We start from the raw sequence: 19,377 nt of genomic DNA, 5'->3' as shown, positions 1-19,377 counted from the left end.
TATATTCTTTTCCCTTATACCTTTATTAGCTTACTGTTTTTTTTTTTGTTTTTTTTTTAATTTTTTTTTTTCAGCGTTTATTTATTTTTGAGACAGAGAGAGACAGAGCATGAACGGGGGGAGGGGCAGAGAGAGAGGGAGACACAGAATCGGAAACAGGCTCCAGGCTCTGAGCCATCAGCCCAGAGCCCGACGCGGGGCTCGAACTCCCGGACCGCGAGATCGTGACCTGGCTGAAGTCGGACGCTCAACCGACTGCGCCACCCAGGCGCCCCAGCTTACTGGTTTTAAAAGAGATTCTATTTCGAGAAGAGTCAAGATTCAATTTTCAGTGATAAGAAAAGTAACGTTGGTAAGAAATCACTGTATACTGGTAAATAAAAAATTAAGATAGTGTATATCATATTGATATTTAATATTTATGTTTTTGAAAGGATGCATTTGTAATTTTAAAACCTCAAGGAACCCGTCTGAGAAGGATGGTAACGGTGACACTTGGTGACACTTTCAAGGTGACACTTGTTTGCCAAAGCGAGATTCCTTACGCGGCAGGCAAGAGCCAACTGGGAGAGGACCGCCTGAGCGGCCAATCGGAACCAGCCCATCTTCCTGGCTGATTCTGAACCACAGAAGACTGAAGGAGCCCCAGGGACAAGCAAGCAGTTCAGAAAGCGTCCCATGATGTCACACAAACAGGCACACCCAAGGCCTTAGAAACACCTCAGATCTGGTAACGTGACCTAAATCAGGCTCCCAACAGGCATTCCAGTTGAGTTCCTGTCTCACTTCCATCCGGTCACAGAACCTCAGGACTCCAGAACCCTGGACACCAGACGAATCACCCCAACGACAGTGTGATGAGTGTCCACACCGGGCCACGGCACAAGTCCTCCGGGACGGCCCACAAGGTAAAAGGCGGGCACTGCAGCTCAAGTCACCCCTGCACAAGACACACATCACCTCCGTAAGCCGCTAAGCCCCTACACTGGACACACCACGTCGCCTCCATAAGCCGCTAACCCCCCCTGCACCGGACACAGCACATCGCCTCTGTGAGCCACTAACCCTTCAGATTCACCTTTTTCCTGCTTGACATGTTGTTACAATTATATGTCATAAAAAAAAAACTTTACAAAATGTTAAAAATAAAATTTTTAAATCAAATGAATTTATAGGTTTTAATCTGTGTAAACTTTAACTTATACCTTGCTTAACATGAATTTTAAAAAAATGAATCATTTTGACCACGGACTTACTGATGCTAAATGTCCTATAAGATGACTCATCCCAGTTCCAACTACGCTTCAAAAGCTTAATCAATTGAAATTACTTAGAATGGAGCGAACCCAAGGATGTGTTACAAGGCAAGGATGACGGTGGAAAAGCCCAACGATGACAGTTTTACACTGGCACCTAATTTACAGGGATGCGATGATCATCTATTATCTTGCCAGACAACTTCTCAGAACTGTCTCTCAGTCACCTACACGGCATGTGACTCAGGTTCGGACAGACAGCCAGAGCCCGTGTCCTTGCCGACCAACCTCTCCGACACTTTGGCGTCAGCGGTACCATCTCTACCTCTGGGTACACACCGACCTTGATCCTGCCTCCCACTTCTGACCTGCTATGTGCTCTGTCTAAACTATATCCTCAAGACCCACCTGTGGACGTGTCCTTCTCATCAATGAGGCCTCCGCTTAAACAGCACCTCTCTGGCCGTCCTACTTAAAGTAGCAACCACACATCTCTGCTTTATTATCTTTCTGCCCCTATCACCAGCTGAAATAATCTTATTATTTACTTGTTATCTATCTCCCTCCATGAGAATGAAGTTCTACAGGAACACAGACGTTGTACGTTTTTTACACGATACCTCCAGTGCCCAGAACGGTGGAGCAAAAGTACACAATAAATACTTGTGAGTAACTTCTCTGCTACAAAATTCACTCACTTCTCTTATAAAAGTAAACTTCCTCAGGTTCTTAGTTATTCCAACTATTTGATATCAAATGTACCATTTAAGATTGACATCTCTTCTCCTAGTCTCCACCAGGTAGCAGCAGACCACAAGGAATACACACATTAGAAACAAAAAAATTATGGTAACAGCACGGTTCTGTTCGGGGAAGGGTGCGGCGTGGTGCACAGCACAATGTACGGACGCCTGAAACTAATGTGACATCAGGTGTCGACTACGCACGAACAAAAGGAAAGAAAAAAACCAGGTACAAACACTAGGAGAACAAATCTGGGACCCGCTGTGTGAAGGATCGACTCGCAGAAACCCTGGTGTCCTTGTCCCGCCATGTCACTCAGAACTGGATGAGTTATTAAGTGATGACCTCGAACCAAGCCGCCCCAGCCCCCTAATTCTGATCTATTTTCCTCTATAACATTCCTTCTGCCCCTGGTATTCCACGTATTTATGTTTCTACCTCTACCCACTACAAGACATTTGAGAGCAAGACAATTGTTTTGTTCAACAGAGTCTCTCCAGCATCCAGAACAATGCGTGGTTCTTGCAAATTCTCAATAAATACTCATTTAATGAATCAATGCTGAAAATACACGGTTTCTGCAGCGGTCATTATACACATTATACACATTATACACGGTCATTATAGTTAACTTAAATCCTTACCAATAAAAAAATCTTTTCTTACAATATTTATCCAAAAGATGGGCATTTTCATACCTAGATGGGTAAGCTTCCTTTATCTAAAAAAAACTGTATCGCAGTATAATTGACACACAGTATTATATTAGTTTCAGGTGTGCAACACAGTAATTTGACACTGTATAACCCTGTGAACTGATGCCTACAATAAATGTAGTTATCATCTGTGACCGTATGGTTAATACAGCACTCGCGACTGTATTCCATAGGCTGTACATTCCATCACTGTGACTTATTTCATAACGGGAAGTCTGTAACTTCTCTTCACTCGTTTCATCCCCCACCCAGCACCTCTCCCCTCTGGCAAGACACAACTCTGCGCTCTGTATCTATGAGTCTTGGTTTTGTTTCGGTTTTTAGGTTCCACATATACGTGAAATGATGTGGTATAGTTCTTTCTCGGTCTTACTTCCCTTAGCAGAATACTTTAGGGTCCCATCCGTGTTGATGCAAATGGCAAGATTTCATTTTTTTTTTTTTTTTTTCTGGCTGAGTACTGTTCTGTTGTATATAGGTACCACCTTTTCTTTATCCATTCATCTCTATCAGTGAGCCCTTTGGTTGTTTCTATGTCTTAGCTATTACAAATAGAGCCACCAGAAACAAAGGAGTGCGTTATCTTTTCAAAGTAGTCTTTTCATTTTCTTAGGATACCCAGAAGTGGAATTGCTCGATTGTTCGGTAGTCCTAATTTTAATTTTTTCAGGAATCTCCATCCTGTTTTCCATAGTGGCCGCACCAGTTTACATTCCCACAAGCAGTGAGTGAGGGCCCCTTTTCTCCACATCCCCATCAATTCTTGTGATTTCTTTTTTTAATAATAGTCATCCTGACATGTAGCAGGTAATATCCTATTGTGGTTTTGACCTGCATTTCCCTGATTAATGATGTTAAGCATCTTTCATGTGTCTGTTGGCCACCTGTATGCAGGCCCTGGAAAAATGCCTCTTCATATCCTCTGCCCATTTATGAATTGGATTATTTTGTTACCGAGTTGTATGAATTCCTTTTTTGCTTTTTTTGGATATTCACTCCTCATTATATATGATTTACAAACATCTTATCCCAGTCGTAGTTGGCCTTTCCATTCTATTGATGGCTTCCTTCACTGCTCACAAAGCTTTTCCGTTAGATGCCATCCCATTTGTTTACTTTCCCTTCTGCTGCCTTTACCTTTAAGTCAGATCTAAGAAAACATCTCCAAGAATGACATCAAGGAGTTTACCACCTACTTTCTGTTGGGTGTTTCATGCATTCAGTTTCTTACTTTCAAGTCTTTAACCCATTTTGAGTTTACTTTTGTGTGTGGTGTAGCAAGTGGTCCAATTTTCCCAACACCATTTGTTAAACAGACTTTTTCCCGTGGCATATTCTTGCCTCCTTTGTGGAAGATTAATTGGCCATATAATCGTGGGTTTACTCCTAGGCTCGCTATTCTGTTCCTTTGATCTACATGTTTATTTTTGTGCCAGTACCATACTGTTTGATCACTACAGCTTTGTAGTGGATCTTGAAATCTGAGATTGCAATATCTACAGCTTTATTCTTCCATACATAGTATAATGTCATGTGTAAATAATAACAGTTTAATTCTTCCTTTCCAATTTGGATGCCTTTTATTTTTTTCTTGCCTAACTGCCGTGGCTGACTTCCAATTCTATGCTAGAAATGTAGTCACCCTTGTCTTGATCCTGACCTTAGAGTAAAAAGCTTTTAGCTTTTCAAAGTTGGAATATTATTTTAGCTGTGGGTTTGTCATATACGGCTTGTATTGTGTTCAGGTACATTCCCTCCATATGCACTTTGTTGAGAGTTCTTATCATAATGAATGTTGACTTATGTCAAATGCTTTTTCTGCATCTATTGAGATGATACGACTTTTAATCTTTCATTTTTTTTTAATGTGGTGTATCACAGTATGTCCAACATTGTTTTGCAGATGTTGAACCTTTCCATTCCTGAAATCAATGCCACTTGACCATGATGTATGATCCTTCTAACGTATTTTCTAATTTGATTTGTCAATATTTTGTTGAGGATTTTTGCATGTATGTTCATAAGGAATATTGGCCCATAATTTTATTTTTGTGGTATGCTCTGGTTTGATATCAGGGTAACTGATGGCCTCATAAAATGACTTTGGAAGCTGTCATTCCTCTTCCATATTTTTTTTTTTGGAAGAGTTTAAGAATAATAGGTATTAAATATTCTTTGAATGTTTATACAATTCACCAGTGAATTCTGATCCTGGACTTTGTTGGGAAGTTTTGGATTATTATTTAATCTCCTTACTAGTAATTGGGTCTATTTAAATTTTCTACCTTTTCAATGATTCGGCCTTGCTAGGTTATATGTTTCTAGGAATTTATCCATTTCTTGTAGGTTGTCCGGTTTGCCTGTGTGTGACTGTTGTCTCTGTTATGATTCTTCATATTTCTAATGGTGTCGTTTATAACTTCTTTTATTCTGATTTTGAGTTCTCTTTTTCTTCAGTTAGTCACCAATTTCATCTTTTTGTGGAACGAGCTCTTGGTTTCATTGATCTTTTGTCTTTTTAGTCTCTATTTTACTTATTTCCACTCTGATCTTCATTATTTCCTTCCTTATACTACTTTGGGTTTCATTTGCTCTTCTTTCCAATTCTTTAGGTTTAAAGTTAGGCTGTTTGGGATTTTTCTTCTTAATGTAGGCCTGTATTGTTATGAACTTCTCTCTCGTAACTGCTTTCCGCTGCATCCTGTAGATTTTTGATATGTCCTATTTATGTTTTCATTTGTCTCTAGGTATTTTTTTTTAATTTCTCCTTTTTTTCCTTCAAAGGTCCCCTTCATTTCAGTAGCATGTTGTTTAATCTCCACATTTTTGTGGTTTTTTCCAATTTTCTTCTCGTAGCTGATTTCCAGTTATACACCATCATGGTTGAAAAGATGTTTGATGATTCAATCTCGCTAAATTTACTGAGATGTTTTTGTGGCCTAGCATGTTATTTACCCTGAAGAGTGTGCCATGTGCACTCAAGATGAAACATATTATGCTGCTTTTGAATGTAATGTTCTATATAGATCTATTAAGTCCATCTGGTCTAATGTGTCATTTGAGGCCAATGTTTCCTTACAGACTTTCTGTATGAATGATGTAATTATTAACAAAAGTGGGATGTTAAAGTCCTCTCCTATTATTGGATCGCTGTCTCTTTCTCCTTTATGTCTGTTGATATTTCCTTTAAACATTTTGGTGGGTTCATTAAACTTATGTTGAGTTCATATACATTTATAAATATTATATCCTCTTGCTGGATTGACCCCTTTATCATTATCTATTTAATGCCCTACTTTATTTTCTATAAGTCTTTAAGTCTATTTTGTGTGAATATAAGCTACCATAGCCTTCTTTTATTTCCCTTTGCATAAAATATTATTTTTCATACCTTCACTTTCAGTCTGTGTGCCGTTACTTTTGAGTGAGTCTCTTGTCAGCAGCATACGGAGGAGACTTTTTTTTTTTTAGAAGCCCATTCAGTCACTCTACAATCCTTTGATTGGAGAATTTAGTTCATTTACATTTAATTTTAATAGGTATGTACTTACTGCCCTTTGTTATTGTTTTCTAGCTGTTTTTATAGTTTCTGTTCTTTTATTCTTCCCTTCTCTCTTCCCCTGATGTCTGATAACTTTCTTAGTCTTGAGATTCCTTTCTCATTTTGTGTATTCATTGAAAGTTTTGTGGTTATCATGAGGTTCAGATACAACATCGTAGGTATATAATGATGTGTTTTAAGTTCATGGCAACTTAAATGTGAATACATTCCAAAATTCTACATTTTCACCCCCCTGTTAATGTTTTACGTTTTTTTGTCACATTTTACAACTTTTTATGTATTCCTTAACTAATTATTGTAGTTTAGTTAATTTTACTATGTTGGTCTTTTGAATTTCATATTAGTTTTATAAATGATTTACTACCTTCACTATATACTTACCTTTTTCCACAGAGATTTTCAGTTTCGTATGTTTTCTTGTCATTAATTAGTGCCATTTCTTCTTAGCTTAAAGAAGTCCCTTTAGAACTTCTTGCAAGGCTGGTTGAGTGGTAATGATGTCCTTTAGCTTTTGTTATATGAAAATTCTCTCTCTCCTTCATTCTGAGTGGCCGGGTACAGTATTATCGGTTGCAATTTTTTGTACTTTGAATATGTCCTGCCGCTCCCTCTGCCTTGCAAAGTTTCTGCTAAGAAACCTGCTGATAGCCTCCTGGGTTTACCTTGTGTGTAAACAAGCTGTTTCTCTCTTGCTGCTTTTAAGATTCTCTACCTTTAACTTTTGACATTTAATTATATCTTGGGGTGAAACCCTTTGGATTCTTATTTGGCACTCTCTGGGATTCCTGGATGTGGAGGTCTGTTTCCTCTGCCAGATTAAGGAAATCTTCAGCCATTATTTCTTCAGATAAGTTTTCTGCCCCCTTTCCTCTCCTTCTGCGGCTCCTACAATGTGACTGTTACCTTGCTTGAAATTGTCCTAAGTTGTCTTCATTTTTTCAAAAATCTCTCTCGTTTTTGCTGCTCTGTCCGGGTGAGTCCCATTGCTTTGTCCTCTGGTTCACTCTCTGACCTCTTCTGATTCACCCAGTCTGCTGGCGAACCCCTTGAGTGTATACTTCAGTTATCTGTTCTGCTTCAGCTCGCCGACTTCCATTTGGTAGTCTCTTATGTTTTCCATCTCTCTGTTGCAGTTCTCACTGCGCTCATCATTCTTCTCCCAAGCTCGGGAGGCATCTCTATGACCACTGCTTTGAACTCTCCATCAGGTAATTTACTGACGTTGCCATTTCATTAAGGTCTTTTCTGAGGTTTTGTCTGTTCTTTCATTTGGAAGAGAATTCCTCTGTCTCATCCTGCCTGATTTTATGTGTGGTTTTTTTTTCTATACATGAGGCAAAACAGCTACCTCTCCCAGTCTTGAAGAAGTGGCCTTGTGTAGATGACCCCTGAGGCCGAGAAGCACAATCCCATCTGGCCACCAGTGCCAGGTACTCCAGGGTAGTCCCGAGTGTGGGCTACTCGCACCTGCTGGCTGTGGGGAGGCCGGGGCTGTGGCACTGAGAGGCATGGCGCTCATCTGGCAAGGCGGGTGCAGTTGTGGCCAGGGGAGGACAGGATGCCCGCCCCGCTGGCTGTGCTGCGGCTGTGGCATGGAGTGATGGGGCACGCCCAGGTTACGGGAAGATTGCCAAATGGCTAACGCCAACACCGGCATCAGCAAAGTACGACAGGACTGCAAAGTGACACCCGTCCCGGGAACATCCTGCTTCCCTGGCATTCACTTCAGGAACAAGGGGGTCAGTCCCCTTTCGGTATGGCCTAGATGCTTCTCAAAGCGCAGCTTTTGCTCTGGGTCCCAGGGTGAGTGTGCGTGCAAACCCTTTACGGGCAGGTCCTCTGTTCCCCAGTGTTCTGGTTTTCCTGGACACAATCCCCATCGTTTTACCGTTTTGGCAGCTCATCTCTCCGGTGCAGACCCAACAATTGAGGTGCCCGATGTGTGAAACATCCCCTACTCCTCAGGGAGAGTCCCCACATTTTTGAGATCTCTCCTGATTGTGGCTGCCGCACTGGGGATAGGCTGTTTGGTGAGAGCATGTCTCTGTCTCTACTACCCGTCTCCATGCGGCCTCTGTCCTCTGTTTCCAGGACTTTTCCAGAGGAAATTATTCCACATGTAGGTGTGTTGTGTCTGTGGGAGGTAGTAAGTTCAGGATCTTCCTGCACCTGCATCTAGCCTAAAACACCCCTATGGAGTACCCCCGTTTCCTCTGTAACTCCCCACAAAGATGGCACCGGGCGGCAGAACCCACGTGTCAGCCGAGCGGTTTCTGTTTCAACAGGACCGTACTGCAAATAATTGGCTGCGTTTTCTTTCATCTCACCGAAACTTGGAAAAGATCCTGAACTGCTGCAATAAATGGTAACACGTTCTTTCTAAAAGCCATTCCACAGTCGGTACAGATTCTACTTCTTCTACGCCACCTACGTCAGTAACCTGTAAACACAGAGCACAAAAGCATGACTTTATTTCCTTAAAACAAATATGCACAATTTTCAAGGACTTAGGCAACCCTGGGTTTGCCTCATAACTACTTGCCTTGATAATGAGGCCTGTTCTGTATACGACCTCCACCACTTCGTCTCTACCCAAACTTGGTTTCCCGTCCCACACGGCTTCCATTCTTGCCATTTTTCTAATGCTATTTCTTTTATTTATTTATTTATTTATTTATTTATTATTATTATTTTTTTTATATATATGAAATTTATTGACAAATTGGTTTCCATACAACACCCAGTGCTCATCCCAAAAGGTGCCCTCCTCAATACCCATCACCCACCCTCCCCTCCCTCCCACCCCCCATCAACCCTCAGTTTGTTCTCAGTTTTAACAGTCTCTTATGCTTTGGCTCTCTCCCACTCTAACCTCTTTTTTTTTCCTTCCCCTCCCCCATGGGTTCCTGTTAAGTTTCTCAGGATCCACATAAGAGTTAAACCATATGGTATCTGTCTTTCTCTGTATGGCTTATTTCACTTAGCATTACACTCTCCAGTTCCATCCACGTTGCTACAAAAAGGCCATATTTCATTTTTTCTCATTGCCACATAGTATTCCATTGTATATATATACCACAATTTCTTTATCCATTCATCCGTTGATGGACATTTAGGCTCTTTCCATAATTTGACTATTGTTGAGAGTGCTGCTATGAACATTGGGGTACAAGTGCCCCTATGCATCAGTACTCCTGTATCCCTTGGATAATTCCTAGCAGTGCTATTGCTGGGTCATAGGGTAGGTCTATTTTTAATTTTCTGAGGAACCTCCACACTGCTTTCCAGAGCGGCTGCACCAACTTGCATTCCCACCAACAGTGCAAGAGGGTTCCCGTTCTCCACATCCTCTCCAGCATCTATAGTCTCCTGATTTGTTCATTTGGCCACTCTGACTGGCGTGAGGTGATACCTGAGTGTGGTTTTGATTTGTATTTCCCTGATAAGGAGCGACGCTGAACATCTTTTCATGTGCCTGTTGGCCATCTGGATGTCTTCTTTAGAGAAGTGTCTATTCATGTTTTCTGCCCATTTCTTCACTGGGTTATTTGTTTTTCGGGTGTGGAGTTTGGTGAGCTCTTTATAGATTTTAGATACTAGCCCTTTGTCCGATATGTCATTTGCAAATATCTTTTCCCATTCCGTTGGTTGCCTTTTAGTTTTGTTGGTTGTTTCCTTTGCTGTGCAGAAGCTTTTTATCTTCATAAGGTCCCAGTAATTCACTTTTGCTTTAATTCCCTTGCCTTTGGGGATGTGTCGAGTAAGAGATTGCTACGTCTGAGTCTAATGCTATTTCTTGTGCTCCGATAGAGAAAGAATACGAGAAACTTCCTCACCTTGACATACTTTTCACAGATGCCTGTTCTTTTCAGTCTCAAAATTCTCACATTTTCTATACAGGTAGTATTTATGAGCTCAATTTTAACTACAGGGGTAGAGTGGTTCCAGAGGGGCTAATAATCCCATTGCCAAGATACCCCATTTTGACATTCAAGAACCACAGGACATTCTTTCCTCAAGGAATTCTCTTCCAAGAACCCCTCTCCCCCATGTGAATGGTAGCCTTTCTTAAATGTCTTCTAGAAATAAAAGTATGCCTATATCACCACATACGTATTTACGTGCATACTTTTGTTTATATAGAAGTCGTTCTTTCCATTTTCAGTTGATAATACACATGGGGCACCCCCACACGTGCACCTACAGATTTGTTTCCTTTGGATGTGGCCCCGCCCACACGTGCTTACAGTGTAGCCGGGAGGCTGGCGCCACAGACACTAAACAAACGGCCCAAACAAGTAACAAGTTGTACGATCACAACTTGTGATCAGTATCAAAGCGCTATTTGAGTGTATTGGGGGAGTGAGGTTTCTACCTCTGGCAATGAGCTTTCTGACCAACCTGAGAAAACAGTTTTTTTCTTTTATTATTATAATTCCTATGATGTCAGCAAATCCCTGTAGTCTAGTTTTCTTTAAACACACACACACACACACACACACACACACACACACACTTAAGGTATTTGAGATAAAATTGAATCCCCAAACCTAAATCTCTATAAAAAAGAAAAGGAACCTCGCCATTAAAAAGCTTTCTCCCAAAGAGGATCTGAAACATAAGCTACTTCTCAAATGGCCAGGTTTGTCTGAAACACACAAAGATATTCTAAATTGAATAATATTTTTCCATTATGACTCTCCAAGCTGAGCACACCCGCCCTCTGTTACCTTGGAGACAGATGATGCTGTAATAATCCAGAATTCTTTGCCATGTCTAGCTCTGTGAGCAGAGACCACCTGGAGGTCATACGGATTACAGACACCTTTACGATTTTTCCGAGAAAGGCAATATACAAATTCTCCATCATCTTTTAAAGGTTCCTGAGGTTAAAAAAATTTTAATTAACTTGATCAAATTAAGTAGTAAAATGGCTGAACAGGTTACTCAATGAACTGAAACGATTTTAGATGAAAATTAAGAATAATATCCCTGAGGAAAGTTAACATCAAATTGTGTCCAACCAAAGTTCAACAAGATCAATCTTATGAAAGATTTAAAATATATACTTTTCATTCTTACAGCGTGGTGAAAAAACATTCACGAAAACTGATCTATGTGCTCACTCACGCGTGCTTATTCACACAAAGAACTTGGCAACATACGTTTTACAACACGCTCCACCTTCAGTAAATCTTCCAACACCGGAAGCCTTTTGAGCACATTAGTCATTTATTTTGTTGATGACGGTGGCTTAGTATTAGAGTAACAGTAGCTAATATTTGTTAGGTAAATAATTTGTTAGGTAAATAATAAATATTTAATAAGTAATAACTTTCATATATGTTATATTAATAACCACGAAAATTTAATTGCTTTAATTTTTTAAATTAACCACAGACGATGATCGTTAAATAGATGCAGAAATTACTAGTTTGAGAAATTAGGTCATTTGAGAAGAGTCACAAAGACAGGCAGGGGCAGGCTAAGATGTGAGCATGTGTCTGACCAAACCCACACTCCGACACACTGCAATTTACCCTAATGCCTGCTTCTTTTTTACCTGGCATTATTGAGAAATCAGCCATTCCACATTAAGAAAAAATTCTAAGTGAAATTTCTTTCTTCTAGCTTTGAACATTTTTAACTTTCACTATGAACCCTCTACAAGAAAGTTCAAGTCAGTCATTCCTGGATAATTAAATTTTATTATTAAAAAATTTTAATTCAGTGATGCCTTTAGAAGCTATTGAACTGAGTAAACAGTTTCTAATTACTGGAATTTAAAATTCTGGATCCAGTTTTACTTCTTAAAAAACCGTCTTCCCTTAAGACGCTTCGTGTTCCTTCTCAGTGTCTCAACCGTTCCCCTTTCTTGTTCTGACCGGACACAAGGCATCCCTGGAAACCTTAAGAAACAAGTCTACAAACCGCGAGTCAACGTTAATAACTCAGCTCTGGGTGGCCACGTGCACGGTGGCGGCTGTGTTCCAGTTACTGGGCCACTCGAGGCATTTCTGTTCTAATTATCGTTCAGAAAGTTAAGGATGTTAGAACCTTAACGCAGACACGACTCTCCCAATGGGTCGTGTATGTAATTAAATCATCCACGTACGAGAAGCACAGTATGTTCCAATTAAATATTGTCTTTCGATTAAAAACAAGTATTTGTTTCACATTCTCAATCCTCTCTTCACATACACGCGAAACACACCTTGCCAGTGAGTCCAGGGGCATCCAGCTCACGGGCAGCTTTGTGAAACCACGGCGCCCACCATCTGCCAGGCACACGCCACGCGCATTGCCTCATTTCCTGGCCACAGCTCCCTAACGTTAAGTACTATTATTTCTGCTTCAACATCAAAGAAGCTGACGCTCAGAGAGGCCAGGAACTTGCCCAAAATAACGCCGGGAGCGTGCAGATAGAGCCTCACACCCGGGAGACTCCGATTCCATCATGCGTGGTGCTTGCCTTTACGTTAACGCTGCCTCCGACAACGACCAAAAGAGCACTTATCCTCCTGGTGACAGCCTAGAGCAGGGCCAGCAAACCACGGCCGGGCCCACGCGCCTGTTTCAGTAAATGAAGACCCCCTGGAACACAGCCACACACACTTCTTGCTCCCGCACCACGATGACAGACCTGAGTGGTTACGACAGAGGTCAGGGGGCCCGCACAGCCTAAAATATTTACCATGTGGCGCTTTTCGGAAAAAGGGAAGTCGGCCCCTGGTCTAGAAACACCGTTCTCAATTGTGCGTCAGAATCGCCTGGGGCAGCTTCATAAAACACGGATCGCTGGGCTCCACCTCCAGAGTCTCTGACTCACAAGTCGGGGGCAGAGAGGGGACTTCGGATTGCTAAAAAGCTCCAGGGGACACTGATGCTGCTGGCCTGGGCCTGCCATTTGAGCGCCCTGGGTCTCCGGAGTAGGACGAGAGGGTCCTGCCCAGTCTTTCATCTTCTGTAATGAAGGAGGTCACAGGAGGCGGAGTTACCAGTGCTTGTCGCTGCCTGGACTCCCCGGTCACGTGACCCCGGGCATGCTAGAACTTCCCCGAACAGGAAGGGATAAGGACATACGCAGATAATGAGACAGAAAATGGGGCACGAGCAGTAAGGGTGCAGATACATGCTACAAACACACGTTAGGATTTCTTCTTAAATCGCAAAATAACTGATAAACAGGAACATAAGAATAGATTCAAATTTCGGACATATGTCGTATCTGTTTCTCCGTTCTTGGAATAAGTGAAATGAAATGATGCCCCATATTTTCAGTTTTTGATTGTTTTGGGGTTTTTTTTTTTTTTGACATCCAACACTTTTATAAGCATGTACTATGAAATCATGATTGTTAATTTGATATTAATGGGATATTTAATTTTGATGTAATATATGCAGTGAATGAAATAAAGATTAAGATACACTTTCAAATAACAACTTTTATAGCACAAAACTGAATAAAACAGAGTAATACCTTTAGAATAATCTTCTGAACTGCAAGTTTGGAACTTTTGTACTCCAAACAGCGCTGCGGTAACATTGTTTGCCAGCCAAACTTTTCTCGTAGCCTTATAATATGTCTTGTCACATCATCATCCTCCGGTTCTGGTTTACAACATTAAAAAAAAAGATCTAATAGAAGTGTGAATACGGGCATCACTTAAGGATAATGTATACTACTCCAAATATTTCTACACGGAGAAAACATTTTAATGGGAACTTAAAAGTTTACACAAAGGCTCTATAATTGGAAGAGAAAAAACAGCTTAAAATTTACTTTTAACATAAGCTGGAAAGAAGGAATAATATTTTTTCCACCTAAGAAAGGTATCGCAGAAGCCCTAATTCCGCAATCACATGGTTGGTGGCATGAGAAGGCACCGGAACAGGCGCCAGTTAGAAGGTTTTCTTAACAGAAGCCTATGCTGGGGTGGGAAAGAAGTGATGACCACCCACGGTGGGAATATGCTTCCTAAAGATACTCATCCCACAGACACCTTTGAGACCTTTTTTTTCTTGATCTCTTAGCGGCTAAAGATTCTCTCCTTCTGGAAACGTTCCTGTTGCTTGGTTTGTATCTGCCATGCCTACAGGTTGTCCCTCTTAGCCCTTAAGCTTTTCTTGATACATCACGGGAAGGGAAGCAATCCCAACACCATGCTGGCAAAACCGGCAATGCTATGAAGTTGTTCAAGATTTCTGGTCCTCTTGCAGCCCCTGGGTGGCTCAGTTGGGTAAGCGTCCGACTTCAGCTCAGGTCATGATCTCGTGGTTTGTGAGTTCAAGCCCCACGTCGGGCTCTGTGCTGACAGCTCAGAACCTGGAGCTGCTTCAGATTCTGTGTCTCCCTCTCTATGTCCTTCACCTGCTCTTGCTCTGTCTCTCTCTCTCAAAAGTAAAGAAATAAACATTAAAAAAAAAATTTTTTTTTTAAAGATTTCTGGTCCTCTAGGGACGCCTGGGTGGCTCAGTTGGTTAAGCAGCCAACTTCGACTCGGGTCATGATCTCACACTTCGTGGGTTCGGGCCCCACATCAGGCTCTGTGCTGACAGCTCAGAGCCTGGAGCCTGCTTTGGATTCTGTGTCTCCCTCTCTCTCTCTGTCCTTCCCCAGCTTGTGCTCTCTCTCTCTCAAAACATTTAAGCATTTAAAAAAATATTTAAAAAAAGATTTCTGGTCATGTAGAAACAACAAACACCAGCTGATCGAAACAGGGTCTCTGCTAAGGATTAAGGGAGACTTGAACTGTTATGTAAAACAGCATCAGGACAGAATGAGGGTAAGGTACTGCAAAACCCCAAGAGTCGGTTCCTCTTTAAACCTTGTGCCCTTGGCCTCAGCCTCGTCTGGGCCCTATCCGTTGCTGAAACACAGAAAGAAACTTAAAATTCTTAACTGACAAGACAGCTAGTTAATATTAGTACAAACAGAGACCGGCACAAGGGACCAAGACGTAAGGAATACAGATGAGGGTACAGAAACACCTACCTACCAAAATCAAAGGATATGGTTATGACCTAGGAAAATAGATCAGAGAACCTATTAGAGTCCAGAGATAGGACCGTTTACAAAAGAGAATCTAGTAAGTGAAAAAGATATTTCAAATCAATAGAGGAATCATTACCTGTTCACAAATCACAATGGCAAAGTGGTTAGCCACTTGGAAAACTATGCAGTTATATGCAAGTGTAAATTACACATGGATTACAGAAGTAAATGTGGGAAAAAAAATGACAGAAGTATTAGAAGAAAATATAGAATATGTTCCTGAAAAAGAATGTTAAAAAAAAATAATAAATTGGACTTCTTCAAATTTAGCAACTTATGTGCAAAAAAGCCACCATCAATAAAGTTAAAGCATAATTAACAGGTGAGAAGAAAATGTTTATAACCTATGTAAGAAGCTAAGGATTAACGTATAAAATATTTTAAAGCGTATTTTAAATAATAAGCTTAATTAACGTATAAAATATTTCAGTAAGAAATAAACATTCTAATACAAAGGTGAACAATTTATAGGAAAAGACAAACAGCCAGTAAACATACTAAAAAATGTTTAACCCAGTTAGTATTCAGGAAATCACAATTTAAAATCATAATGAAAAATCATTCTCACCCATCAGACGTGCAAAATATTAAATTAGAAAATATCAACTGCTGACCAGCGTATTCCTTTTTTTTTTTTTTCCAGCGTATTCCTCTTACGCAATATTGTAAAAGCACACGTCTGTTCTTGGTGGCTACCTGGCAGATTGAATGAACTGATGGAGGCCGTTGGGGAATGGAAGCGATTTAGGGCAAATTTAAAAAAAATGACTTTCACAATAAATAGTAAATTTAAGGAAAACATACATCCTCCAAAAAAGCCGGGGGGAAATTTCTGTCGAACGCCAGATTAATTCAGAAAATCACAGATATTTACTAAAACCGGACAGTAGTTACACACCTTAACACCGGAGTGTGAGGCCCCGCCCTAGCATGCTGGGTGCACGGTACGATCCCAGACAGCAATTCTTTACATCAGAAATAGATGAGCCTGCATCCCACTTTCGCAGTGAGTCACGAATCCGGGGACCAGGGGCGCCTGGGCGGCTCAGTCGGTTGAGCGACGGACTCTTGACTTCAGCTCAGGTCATGATCTCACAGTTCGTGAGATTGAGCCTCACGTTGGGCTCTGCCCTGACAGCACGGAGCCTGCTTGGGATTCTGTCTCTCCCCCTCTCTTTCTGCCCCTTCCCTGCTCACGCGCGTGCGTGCCTTCTCTCCATTTCTCTCAAAACAAATAATCACGGAACTCAAAAAAAAACAAAACAAAACAAAACAAAAAGAATACGGGTACCAGAAGTCAGGTCAGGAAATTGTAACTTTCAAGAGAAAGCCTTCCAGAGAAAAACCATGAAACAAGAAAGAGAGAGAGGGAGAGAGCAGCATAAAGACTACATTAACTGCGCTATGTAGACACAGCACAGCATCTTCTGTTCTAGACACAATAGAACCTCACCAGCGAGCATGGAGGCTGAGCTTCTAGTTCCCTCGCCTTCTCAGCTCACAGCCTTGAAGAGGCACTACCACAGGACAGAATCCTCGACAGCAGCGACAGTGAAGACAGTGGCGAAGAAAAGTTCTGGCATCTTAAGGGGAAAATTACATTATCTTCAGAATGAAAATAAAACTTTTCTTTTGAAAAGTATAAAACGGAACTGCTGCCTTAGAGTCGAAGATGTAAGTGATGATACTATCTCGCCATGTGAACGTGTCGTCATAATGAAAAGCCGTCAAGCAGCCATACTGCCACTGAGTGCCACGTGAGCTCCGAGGCGGGACGCCGCTGCACTCTAGGGGCCTCGCTGAGAGCTCTAAGAGACTCACAGAATGCATGTTAACCTAAGGCTCGAGACGGGCAAAAAGAGAAAAGAGGGCATTCTACACACAAAAAAAAGAGCGAAAGAGTAAATTCCAAAGGCACACGTCAGCAAGAATCATCTCAAAAAGACAGGTTACGAAAGGTTACAATAAAATGTCACGTAGGCATAGACTTTAACACTTCCACTGAAGCGTGACATCCACGGAGAAGCACACACGGCACGAGTAGGTAGAGGACTTCGTGCACAGCAGTCAGGAAGAAAGTGACATCAGCGGTCCTAACGTCCCCCCTGAAGCCCTGCCCTATTACCATTCCCGCTTCGACCCATTCCCACAGAAGTACCGCTCGCTGATTTCTAAGATTAGAGATCAGTTTTTCCTAGCGTTTATTCATATAACCGAATCGTACCGCATGTATCCTTCTCTGTGTGACCTTCCCACGCACAAAATAATGCATGTGTTTAATGGATGTATTCGTTATCCACCGATGTGTAAGTAACTGTCCTAAAACTTAGAGGTTTAAAACAAGAAATGTTGATCATCTCTCAATTTCTATGGGTCAGGAATTCAGAAGGAGCTTAGCTAGGTGGTTCCAGCCCAGATTCCCACGAGGGCACAATCAAAATGTCGGCAAGGGTGACAGTCACCTGAAGGCTCTGGGGCGGGAGGATCACTTTCCGGGACAGCACACTCGGGTGCCTCGGCTCTTTCACTGCGTGGACCTCCCCGCAGGGCTGCAGTGTCCCACATGACACTGGCGTCCCCCAGAGAGTGAGCAGAGCGACAAAGCAGAAGGCACCGCCACGCCTGGTCACACACTGTCCCTTCCACCACACCGTACTTTGTCGAACTGCCAACTGTCGCCTCCACCATACCACTTTGCTAGAACGGAGGCTGTGAGTCTGGCCTTCACTTAGAGGGAGAAGAGCAAGGCTCCACCTTTTGAAGGAAGGGGTGTCAGAACAGATGTGGACAAATTTTTAAACCACCATGATGGATGAATATAAATGGAGAAAATGCATAAAACCGTAAATGGAAACGAGTCACCGATTTCAGAATAACTGCTTGCTGGCGTGAACTGTAACTGGGGCCAGAGAACAGGCAGCAGAAAAGGGGAGTGCCTTTCGCTACACCTGCACCATGTCACCCCTGTACGTGCTTTCTACTGCTGCGTAACAAGTTACCACAAACCGGGTCTAAGACGACACACCTTCAGAGCCCCACGGTTTCCCGGGTCAGGGATCTCGGCTCAGCGTCTGCAGGGCTGAAACAGAGATGTCGGCTGACCAGGCCCGCATCTCGAGACACGCTAGGAAGCGATCCGCCTCTAAGCTCCCCTCGGGTGTTGGCAGAACTCGTTTCCTTGTGGCTGCAGGACCGAGGTCCCCATTTTCCTGCTGACTCTTGGCGGGGTACTCTCGTGAGCTACTTGCGATGGGGCCCCGCCCACAACATGGCAGTTTGCCCCTTCGGTGACGGCAGTGTGGCATCTACTACTGCCTCTGGTCTCTTTTACAGGCCAGGTCTCTTTTATAGGGAGGGCTTGCCCAGGAAAAAGGGCCTTAACTACATCTCAGAAATGCCACACAGAATGACCTACTTCTGGGAGCAAGGCTCCATCCCGCTGGGGTCCTGCCTGCACTCGCAGGGAGGGGACTGCGGAAGCACGAACCCCCACACCCATACAGTGGGCGCCTGGGTGGCTCAGTCGGTTAAGTGTCTGACTTCAGCTCAGGTCACAGTCGATCTTGCAGTTCATGGGTTCGAGCCCCTTGTCGGGCTCTGTGCTGACAGCTCAGAGCCTGGAGCCTGCTTCGGATTCTGTGTCTCCCCCCTCTCTGCTCCTCCCCTGCTCATGCTCTGTGTCTCTGTCTCTCAAAAATAAATAAACATTAAAAAATAAATAATAAAAAAAAAATAAAAGAATGAAGCCTGTCTATGTCAGGCCCAGAAATTTAAGCTTCAATAGCTTTACGATTAATCTGCCCTGGACCGTGGTATGTCAGTAAAATATAGAAAAGTTTCCTTTTCCTGTCAAACTGAAAATATTAATACAAATCAGAATTGGAGGCATAGAGAAAGTACAAACTGGAGAATGTCAGTAAGAAATTCAGTTTCAATGAATTACTTATTTGGGGACTTAACCTCTGTGTCAGACGAAGACACAAAATTATTAAATATAACGATACTATAAAATTTTACTGAAAGGAGAAAACAAAACCACACAAC

At 42.2% G+C, this 19,377-nt stretch overlaps 1 protein-coding gene across 1 annotated transcript in view; it reads right to left on the bottom strand.

Moving 5' to 3' along the window:
- The window catches only part of LOC115505512, a 152,444-nt gene that overhangs the window by 18,228 nt on the left and 114,839 nt on the right, over window positions 1-19,377 (bottom strand). Inside the window, exons 10-12 of the mRNA XM_032591865.1 lie at window positions 13,759-13,889; window positions 11,009-11,161; window positions 8,606-8,718 (exon numbers count right to left, since the gene is read on the bottom strand). Coding sequence (XP_032447756.1) covers window positions 8,606-8,718; window positions 11,009-11,161; window positions 13,759-13,889 — 397 coding nt within the window. The remainder of the gene's footprint in view (window positions 1-8,605; window positions 8,719-11,008; window positions 11,162-13,758; window positions 13,890-19,377) is intronic.

This window comes from Lynx canadensis, chromosome F1 (assembly GCF_007474595.2).
Source record: "Lynx canadensis isolate LIC74 chromosome F1, mLynCan4.pri.v2, whole genome shotgun sequence".
Taxonomy (NCBI): domain Eukaryota; kingdom Metazoa; phylum Chordata; class Mammalia; order Carnivora; family Felidae; genus Lynx; species Lynx canadensis.
Note: the sequence above shows the minus strand (reverse complement) of the source record. Positions and strands in the feature narration are given on the sequence as shown.